Source organism: Lynx canadensis, chromosome B1, assembly GCF_007474595.2.
Source record: "Lynx canadensis isolate LIC74 chromosome B1, mLynCan4.pri.v2, whole genome shotgun sequence".
NCBI classification, from domain to species: domain Eukaryota; kingdom Metazoa; phylum Chordata; class Mammalia; order Carnivora; family Felidae; genus Lynx; species Lynx canadensis.
Window position 1 is genome coordinate 150,958,815 of NC_044306.2, and position 10,460 is coordinate 150,969,274.

Here is a 10,460-nt window from a genome sequence, read left to right on the forward strand (position 1 = left end):
AAAGTCTTCTTCAGAATCATGTAATTAGCGTAGACGGAGGACTAGAAGCTAGTTACTTCAGTAAGTACTAAATAATGTATTACTGTATATGGCAGTATTACTGGCTGAAATTATAATGAGATGGCAAGGTGGGTCAGTCTCTGCCTCTGTCTCTTATTGGAGATACACACCCCTACACCACTGATGTGAGATACATATATTTGCACATTTTGAATTTGAAAATTACATAATTTGAAAATCACCAAATTTTAAGAATAGTAATATTTTACTGACATTTAAAAAACGTTATGTCGGGGCGCCTGGGTGGCGCAGTCGGTTAAGCGTCCGACTTCAGCCAGGTCACGATCTCGCGGTCCGTGAGTTCGAGCCCCGCGTCAGGCTCTGGGCTGATGGCTCGGAGCCTGGAGCCTGTTTCCGATTCTGTGTCTCCCTCTCTCTCTGCCCCTCCCCCGTTCATGCTCTGTCTCTCTCTGTCCCAAAAATAAATAAACGTTGAAAAAAAAAAATTTAAAAAATAAAAAACGTTATGTCTGAGGCACATTTTTCAGTAAGTAGCGTTTCAGGAACTTGTGGTATCATGGATTAGTAGAGTGTTGTTTTCAAAACAATTATTTTTACTGACAAAATTGAAGTAAACTCAAGAAGGAAAAAAAGAACATGCGGGCCCTTGAATTTGTATTAACAAAGAAGGGCAATTTGAGACAAGGAAAGAAGTTACACATGAGAGTAAAAGAGTAATTCATTATTACATTAGTATAAGTAGAATCCAGATTTAAAATGCTTTAATTTTTTTTTAATTTATTTATTTACCTATTTTGAGAGAGAGAGCGCACACGTGTGCTCATGAGCGGGGGAGGGCAGAGAGAGAGAGAGAGAGAGAGGGAGACAGAGAATCCCAAGCAGTCAGCACAAAGCCTGATAAAAGGCTCAAACTCACAAACCGTGACATCATGACCTGACCCGAAACCAAAAGTTGGGCGTTTAACCAACTGAGCCACCTAGGCGCCCCAGATTTAAAATACTTTAAGATATACTTTAAGCCAATCTTAAAATGTTATTGATCTTCAGGTGCTATTAAAGGAGTAAAAGTAACGCATTTAATTGAAGTAATAATTCCTGTATAATCGTTAAAGAACAATTAATTAGATAAGCATTGTGCAATACTATCATTGAAATAATAGCACTTACCCATTAAACTGTAATGCCATTATTATACAAAAGAAAATTTGAGTAGTGTTTTGTAAGTATTTAACCTGGCCACTATTCAAAGGAATCCACGTTAGAAACGTGGATATTTTATATTTACTGAACTAGTAGAAATTATTGGAAAGATAATTGTATTCTTTGACCTATGAATCTCATTTCAGAATATTTTCCTAAGAACATAATTTAAAGGTTAGGGAAGCTGGACATATGTAGGTATTTATTGTAACATTGATAGTAATTGCAAAAATTAGAGACAGTTGAAATGTGCTGCAGGAAGAAATGGTTATATTTTATATTTTGACCTAATGAGATAAACCATTGTATGATACTAAGCAGTTATATAGCACTTAGATGTTCCATGTACTCTCCTAAGTATTTTTATATCAGTTTAGACATATTATGTTAAAGAATAGCCATATAAGAAGACCTTTAGGATAAATATTTAAGCAAACTTTTGTAAAATAGAGAGTTCCCTATTTTACTGTGACTAGAATTTAAAAATGAAATTGAAGGAACTGTAGAAATATAACATGTTTTTTTTTTTTTTTAATTTTTTTTTTTTCAACGTTTATTTATTTTTGGGACAGAGAGAGACAGAGCATGAACGGGGGAGGGGCAGAGAGAGAGGGAGACACAGAATCGGAAACAGGCTCCAGGCTCTGAGCCATCAGCCCAGAGCCCGACGCGGGGCTCGAACTCACGGACCGCGAGATTGTGACCTGGCTGAAGTCGGACACTTAACCGACTGCGCCACCCAGGCGCCCCAGAAATATAACATGTTATATTTGTTATTATAGTTGATTTTTATTTCTTTGAAATATTGTCTTTAACGGTTTTTAATGAAAATGAGTTAGTTTTTTTTTCTTGATAACAAGGAGAATAGTTTTACATTTTTTGTTTAAACATGAAGCACACTTTTATTTTTTTAATTTTTTTAAGTTTATTTTTATTTTTATTTTTTTTAACGTTTATTTATTTTTTGAGACAGAGAGAGAGACAGAGCATGAATGGGGGGAGGGTCAGAGAGAGGGAGACACAGAATCCGAAACAGGCTCCAGGCTCTGAGCTGTCAGCACAGAGCCTGACGCAGGGCTCGAACTCACGGACCGCAAGATCATGACCTGAGCCGAAGTCTGCCGCTTAACCTACTGAGCCACCCAGGCGCCCCAAGTTTATTTATTTTTGAGAGAGGGAGAGAATGTCAAGCAGGCTCAGCACAGTCAGCTCAGAGCCTGCGGGGCTCAATCTTACGAGCTGTGAGATCATGACCTGAGCTGAAATTGAGAGTTGGCTGACAGACTGAGCCACCCAGGTGCCCAAAACATGAAGCGTGCTTTTCAATATATGCTTTTGAGAAACAAAAGGGACCAGATGGAAAACCAGCATAGGGCATTAACTCTTTCCTTCAGACTCAATGTTAAAGAATCTCTATGAGAGGAACATGATAGCAGTAGTAGATTTGTTAAAATCAAACCACAGAAGAATTAACAGATTAACTGTAGGAGTTGGTTGTGGAGCTCTCCCGGAAGACAAGAAGAGATTAAGAAATGGAAAATATAAAAGTGAAGCGATGTGGGGAACAGAAAAGAAAATAGAAGAGAGATAAAAGCACAAATGAGTGAAGGGTAGAAATATTTGAAAAATTAGACAATAAATGTTCCAGAACTGAAAAACAGAAAAGTGAGAGCAACACACTTAAGGGAACCAGAGTTCCTTAGAGAAATGTCTGAATGCAGGCCTGGGGCTGAGCTTGAAATATTTTGGTCATACCTATGGGCAAACTTACCAAAGACCATTAGAATTGGGTCATAAGGTCACAGGATCCAACTTGAAGATGCTTTCATTGGACAAAGATGTGAAAGCTTGAGTATCAATAAAAATAACTTAAGTGAATTGATACACATCTGTTATATCTAAATTCATGAATTTTAAAGACAGCTACAAAAAGAAAAACGAATTCACCATTGTTGGAGAATTCTAGGAAGCTAACTCATTTTGACAACAAATATGGTAAATAAAGGGAAAGAATCAAACATTTATTCTGCCCTTTTCATATAAACCGTACTATTATGTAACCAAATAGATATGAGGCAAAATTTGTTCTCTTAGAAATATTCCAATTAATACATGAGGAAGAAGTGTTAGAATGAAATATTACCATTTTGCAACCCCTGAGAAACTGTTGGATCTATCTAGATATGGAGCATCAGTCTCTGCTAACATCTGAAAAAAAAGACAGCCAGACATTATGTGCCTCCTCATGGAAGAATACAGCAATATGTATGAAATAGTCTTGTCTCTTCCATCCCCTTAAAAAAAATTAACAACAACAAAAATACCTGAATTTGATCAAAACTCTAAGATCCAACTACCAGTATAGGAAATAAAGAATAGATGACCTTTCAAATGACCCCCTCGGAGTGTAATGAGCAAAATTCAGCTGTGCAGAGGTTTTTACAACAAACTTTGCTGCTCGATTTCTTTAATAAATACATTGCAAGAAATAAAAAAGAACCAAGTAGAACCTATAGATCAGGGTTTCTCAACCCTGGCACTATTGACATTTTAGACCAGATAATTATTTGTTGTAGGGGCTTTCTGTGCATTGTGGGATGTTTAGAAGCATCCCTGGCCTCTACCAAATAGACTCTAGTAGTACTTCTCTACTTGTAAGAATCAGAAATGTTCCCAAATATTGCCTGTTGTGTCCTGAAATTGAGAAATCATCCCCAAATTGAGAGCCACTATAGTGATTTAAGTGATTTTAGAGGATAAGTAAACTCTTCAAAACACATTTAAGAGACAATTGGAAATTGTAATACAGACTGGGTATGTGATATTAAATATTCATGTTTAGGTGTGATAATGCTGTTGTAGTCGTGTTTTTAAAAAAGCACCTTGAGGTGTACCTAGCTGGCTTAGTTGTCAGAGGCTGCAACTCTTAATATCAGGGTTGTGAGTTTGAGCCCTACTTTGAATGTGGGGATTACTGAAAAAAAAAATAAACAAGACTTTAAAAAATACATAAAATGAAAAAGCACCTTGATTTTTTAGTACACGCTGAAATATTTATAGATGGGTTTATGATGCTGGGGTATTATTGCAAAATAATATGGAATGGGGGAAGTAAAGAGACTGAACAGGGAAGGTTATTGGTGTTAGATACTCATGGTAGTTCAACATTCTATTTTTGTGTATTTCAAAAGCCTTCTTACTAAAATGTTGACAGAAATGAGGAGTTGTGCTTAGAGAGCCAAACTGAATAGGTAAGGAAAAAAAAAAAAACACCTAGAAATATATGCTTGACGTTCTGGGTAGTATGTTTGTTGCCTTTTGTTTTTTAAATTGGGACAAATTTTTTTAGATGTAATAAAAAATATTTTTAATTAAATTATAAAAGTACCTTTGGAACCATTACAAGAGCTTTTTTCCCATTTAGGGAGTTAGTATATCATATTAAGAGCATGCATTCTGGAATCAAAGTGCCTGAGTTCAAACTCAGCTCTGCCATTTACATTGTGAACTTGGAAAATTACACCCCTCTGTTGCCTCTATTTCTTCATTTGTATAAAGCTATTAAAATAGTACCTGTCTCACTGGTAAGTACATACATTAAATGAATATAAATTAAATGCTCAGAACAGTGGCTGGCAAGGAGTAAGTGCTAAATAAGTGCTAGCTGCTGTTTTTCTGGTATTTTAGGCTCATTTTACAAAGAGTTAAGAAAAAAGAGGAGGAGGAAGAGGAGGAATAATTCTCAGAATGTTTTTGATTGCTAAATCTCAAAATCTGAATCTCATTGTTTGAAGGCTTTATGTTGTTTTAGTTGCCAAAAAACAGATCATTGCCAGGATGCTACGTACACATAAATATAAAAATTGCCATGTTTGAATATGGAAGCCTGTACGACTGAGAGTTGGTTTTATCCTTTTACTTTCTTAATGTTGATACTTATTTAAATGTATCATTTGTTTGGTTTGTTTTTGCTCTCTCTTTGGTTTGTCAGTTTGAATTACATGTCCCGAGCATGTAACCTTCAACGAGATATATTAAAACCTAGCTGTTTTTCTGGTATACTAAAGTGATCTTATTTACAGTGGTTCTGAATTTTCATAAGCTGGTAAAAAATAAGAACAAAAGAAATTTCTTCCCATGTTAATTTTCTATTGCTGTTTTAACAAATTAGTATAGTTCCAGTGGCTTAAAACAACACCCATTTATTATCTCATAGTTACATAGGTTAGAATTCTTCTATTTTTAAATGTTTATTTATTTTGAGAGAGAGAACGGGGGAGAAAATCCTAAGCAGGCTCTGTGCTGACAGTGCAGAGCCAGACATGGGGCTCAAACCCACAAACTGTGAGACCATAATCTGAGCCTAGATCAAGAGTCGGAAGCTCAACCAACTGAGCCACCTGGGCGCCCCTATAGGTTAGAATTTTGGTGAGCTTGGCTGAGTATTCCGTTTAGAGTATCACAAGGCTGGAATTAAGATGTTGGGAGCCCTGTATTCTTTTCTGGAGGCTCTTAGGATGATTTTGCTTTCAGGTTCGTTCAGGTTGTTGGCAGAAATCAGTTCCACATGGTTGTAGGACTGAGGCTCCCATTTCCTTGCTGGCTCTTGGTCAGAATGTCATTCTTAGCTTCTAGAAGTAGCTTCTGTTTCTTGGCTCATGGCCCTCTTATCTTCAGTGCCAGCATTCTGTGTCTTTAACATGCTTTGAATTTCTCTGCCTTTTCCTCTCCTTCATCTCTCTTCTGCTTCCAGCAGAGGCAATTCTCCACTTTTAAAAGGTTTGTGTGATTAGAATGGGCCCAACTAGATAATCCAGGCTTATTTATCTCCCCATCTCAAGGTCCCTTTTGCCATGTAACAAAACAAGTTCTGAAGATGAGAGTGTGGACATCTTTGGAGGGCCATTTTTCTGCTTATTCTTAAAGGAAATGTTTCCTTTAACTTTCATTACAGTGAGTGAGTTGTGGTGGTTCAATTTGAAATGAAATTTTAATTTTTAATTTTACAGGTTTTTTATGTTAACTTTGGTGACCTTTTATGTACCTTACATGAAACACCTTATATAATAACAACTGGGGATTCATTCTATGTTCCTTCAGGTAAGAATAATTAAATACATTTTCTTTCATATAGTTAAATATTTATATAGTTGCTCATGAGCACCATGCAAATGGAAGCCACAGTGGTCAAAATGAAACTGTTGTGTGACTGATGCCAAAGAAGTTTGATACATATTTTAATTTTATCATTAGGTAAGTATGTTAGTATTTGGTTACCTGAAAATTGAACAGGAGTTGTTACTAAAGGTAAAAATATTTAGTTAGAAGATATGTTGTGTCCAATGTAGGAGGAAAATTATTTCTCCTGTATTATCTCTAAGACATTATGTAGTCAAACAATTTTAGTAGGTTATTTTAAGCATACAGAATAGTGTGTTTCATTAGCTGTTGAAGAGCACAGCCTTTGGAAAGAGGACTTTTAATTTGTTCTTTTGTTTATTCATCATTCAATGAAGGTGACTGAAAGTCTCTCAAACATTGCTCTTAAGAATGGGATACATAAGTGAACCAAATAGGGAAAAATCCCTGTCCTCATGGAGCTTACGTTCTAATGAAAGGAGACAGTAATAGTAGCAGTGTTATACAGTCTTTAGTATGTACCAGCACTGTTGTGAACACTTTATTTATTATAACTCAGTTAATCCTAATATGTATCAACTTCTAATACATAGAAAGTCACAGTGTGTCACAGTATTGTACTCACTGCTATAAACCTACCTTATATGTGTGGCTATTCTGTATTTTACTTCTGTTGTTATTTATAATTAAGAGAAGCATTTGCTCTTTTTAAACTTTGAGATTCTGTTTTACCTTTTATAATTACTTTTATATGCATATATCTGGTTTAGGGGAATCTACAGCAGTTTCAATGAACTAATAACAGTTGAATTCAGAGAAAAATTTCCTCTTCCTTCACCCTTGTCTGATTCATCTTTGCATTTAGAATGATCAGAATGATGTAAAATTTTCACTTTTTCAAACCTTATCTGGATTACAGGTGATGGTTAACTCTTGGATTTTTTTAGTTCATGGAATTAAATAAGACTTACTTTAGATGAATTTATCTTCAAAAAAAAATTGTTAGTATATACTTTTTAACTGCCTTAGTGATAGCTAAACATTTAATCAAAAGGAAATGATTTCTATGGAAATAACTGTTTTTTTTTTCTTACTGCTTTACTTCTAGGTAATTATTACAACATCAAAAATCTCCTGAATGAGGAAAGTATTCTTCTTTTTACTCAGATAAAAAGATGAAAGATGAAGCAAAGTTTAAATAAGTGTGTGTGTGTGTGTGTGTGTGTGTGTGTACACACATATACACATATATGTATAAAACAGTTTGTGCAGTTGAGACATTTATCTTTGTAATTATTTGTGATGTTTTAAAATAAAAGTTTTATTCAATTTTGTGTTCTTTTATTTGATAAACATTTCAAACTCCCATATGTGTCTTCAACTTTTTCCACAAATGTACCCCATAGGCCTGTATTGATACCCACACTCATAGTATTTTAATAACATGAAAAGAATACCAAAATCACTGCTCTCATGGTGAAATATAGGACATACCTATTTTAGAAGAGATTTGATTAATATATTCATTCATTTAAAAATCTTTTCCAAATGTTAGTGTTAAGTGACGAATCCAGTAATAGGAACTGTGGATATATAACTAGTACATCTGAATTACTTTCCTAAGGCTTTGTAAGAAAATAGTACAAACTGGTGGCTTAAAAACAAAAATGTATTTCCTCAATTCTGTAGGCTAGAAATCTGAAATCAGAATGTTGGCAGGGCCATGTTCTCTCTGAATTCTGTAGGTTTCACAATAATGTTTCTGCTTAGAATTCCTCTTTCTATTAAAAGGATAGTCAGGGGGTGCCTGGGTGGCTAAGTTGGGTAAGAGTATGACTTCAGCTCAGGTCATGATCTCACAGTTCATGAATTCAAGCTCTGTGTCCAGCTCTGTGCAGAGCAAGCAGCCTGCTTTGGATTCTGTGTCTCTCTCTCTCTCTCTCTCTCTCTCTCTCTCTCTCTCTCTCTCTCTCTCTCTCTCATAAATATTTAAAAAATCATTAAAAAAGTAAAAGTGTGAAAGATTATTTAAAAAATAACTCAGGCTTTCTTCTTACTAGATGCACTGAAAATATGTAAGAAACTAAAGAGATTTAGGGGATAAAATGGTTAAATGTCAAAAACAAATTGCTAGCAGTATTTCTGTAGTCATTTTAAGTATTCTCCTATTAACCTGAAAATCAAAATCTGAGTTTCATTTGTCATCATTATAATTGAACATTATGTTTTAAATGTTGCTCTTATTTTGAAAGATCAATGCAAATGTATTACTTTTTCATTTGAAGCTGGTAGGGCATTGTCTATGAACTTCTCAGTGTCTCCATACAAAGTTGCAGAGTTTAGTAAATAAACTTTTTATCACTAGAGAAACTGGTATACTTGCTTTCCCAGGTCAAGAGTTGTTGTAGACTCTAAGTCTAAAGTTCTTTCTTGTTTAGCAAGAAAGCTGGACGCAGGATTAAAATGCCAGAGATGGCTAATGTCTGGGAAAAGACAAGAGCCCCAGTAAGTGTCCTTGCCCTGTTTTTATTAGGATCCGAAGGCTTACAAACATGGTGATGAACGTGCACAAAGAGACAATAAATCTGTGAAGATTAGCTCATGGACCTGAGGGAAAGGGAGTCTTGAAGATATTCGGGGTTAGAGGGTTAGGGTTTGGGTTAATACCAAACAAAATCCTGGCCCTGCTGAAAGTTGTTAAAAGCAGACCTGAGGCCTACCCCCTCTGTTTATCTTAGCTAGTCTAGGAGATGAGATAGGACACGTGACTTCAGGGTTAACAAGGCACCTTTTCTTTTGTTAATCCTCTCCCCTCTGGGCAACGCAGCAGTCTATTGCCCTGTTTATTACCTTGTTTACCTAACTTGACTCTTCCCTCCTATGTGAAAGCAGCTTTCTGCTCTAGTACTAAATTGGGGGTCACTTGTGCCCTGAATACCTAATCTTGTTTCATATACCTATGTATTGGGGCCTGTGCTCCTCCCTACTTTATCCTGGGGGCCTTAGCACCCCCTTCTCCTTATTTGCCTAATCTTGTTTACCCAAACTTGGGTGTGAGCATCCTATGGCTTTGTACTTCTTTATGACTTGTTAACCCATTGGTGTAAACCCAGGGAATTTCTAAGCTTATTCCCCACAAAGAGTTAATAGGACTAGCTGTGTTTTGGTCTTTACTTAGACTGGTCAGATTTTGCTCAGTAATTTGCAATGGCTTGATTTTTTTTTTTTTTTTTTTTTTTTTTACGTGAAGCATTTATTTTATTGATGTAACTTACAAATAGTCAAATGCATGGATCTCACAGTTCAATGAGTTTTTGCAAGTACATCTTATACCTAAGTAACCCACAAAATTTCTTCCACTTAATGTTCCTATTCTGTCCAGTTCCTGCCAGCCTGACTTCTATCTCTTGGGCCATTGTTCTGCTTATCATGGTAAAGAGGTTTTACTTGTTCTAGAACTTTATATACATGGACTCATAAAATACTTACATTCAACACAGTATCTAGGATTCATCCACTGTGGTGGTTTGTCTATTGGTTGTTCATTCATGTTTTATTGCTTAGTAGTATTCCAGATGAGCACTGTTCCTTCTTTTTGTAATCTCTAGAAGAGTATACAAGATTGTTAACATTTCCTTCTTAAATGTTAAGAAAGAATTACCAGTAAAACCATCCAAATCTGGACTTTTCTTTCTGGGGAGATTTTTAATTAGGGCTTTAACTTCATTAGTAAGTATCAGAATATCCATATTTCTTATCTCTTTAATTTTGGTAAGTTTGGTTTTTGAAGAATTTGCCTATATCTAAATTTCAGCTTGATTTGCACGAGATCATATTTTTTTCTTTCAAGAGCTTTCTTGAGATTTGATATAATAAAATATTTATAAGTTAATATAAAAATGCTTAGTGCAGGATCTGAAGCACAAGTTACGCTATTAACAATTTTTTTTTATCTTTTTTTGGTCATTTTTTGCTATTTATCAGTTTTGTTACTCTTTTAGAATAATTAACCTTCATTTCATTGATTTTTCTCGTGTTTCTATTCCATTCATTTTTGATCTGATTTTTATAATTCAGTGCATTCTACTTTGGATTTGATT

At 35.2% G+C, this 10,460-nt stretch overlaps 1 protein-coding gene across 4 annotated transcripts in view; it reads left to right on the plus strand.

Annotated features, from left to right (window-relative positions):
- Window positions 1-7,689, plus strand: part of CENPC (centromere protein C) — an 81,141-nt gene extending 73,452 nt beyond the window's left edge. For all 4 annotated transcript variants that reach the window (XM_030313776.1, XM_030313775.1, XM_030313772.1 and 1 more), the window contains 2 exons: window positions 6,231-6,321; window positions 7,469-7,689. In XM_030313776.1, coding sequence (XP_030169636.1) covers window positions 6,231-6,321; window positions 7,469-7,539 — 162 coding nt within the window. In that variant the 3' untranslated portion in view covers window positions 7,540-7,689. The remainder of the gene's footprint in view (window positions 1-6,230; window positions 6,322-7,468) is intronic.
- The last annotated feature ends 2,771 nt before the right edge of the window (window positions 7,690-10,460 follow it).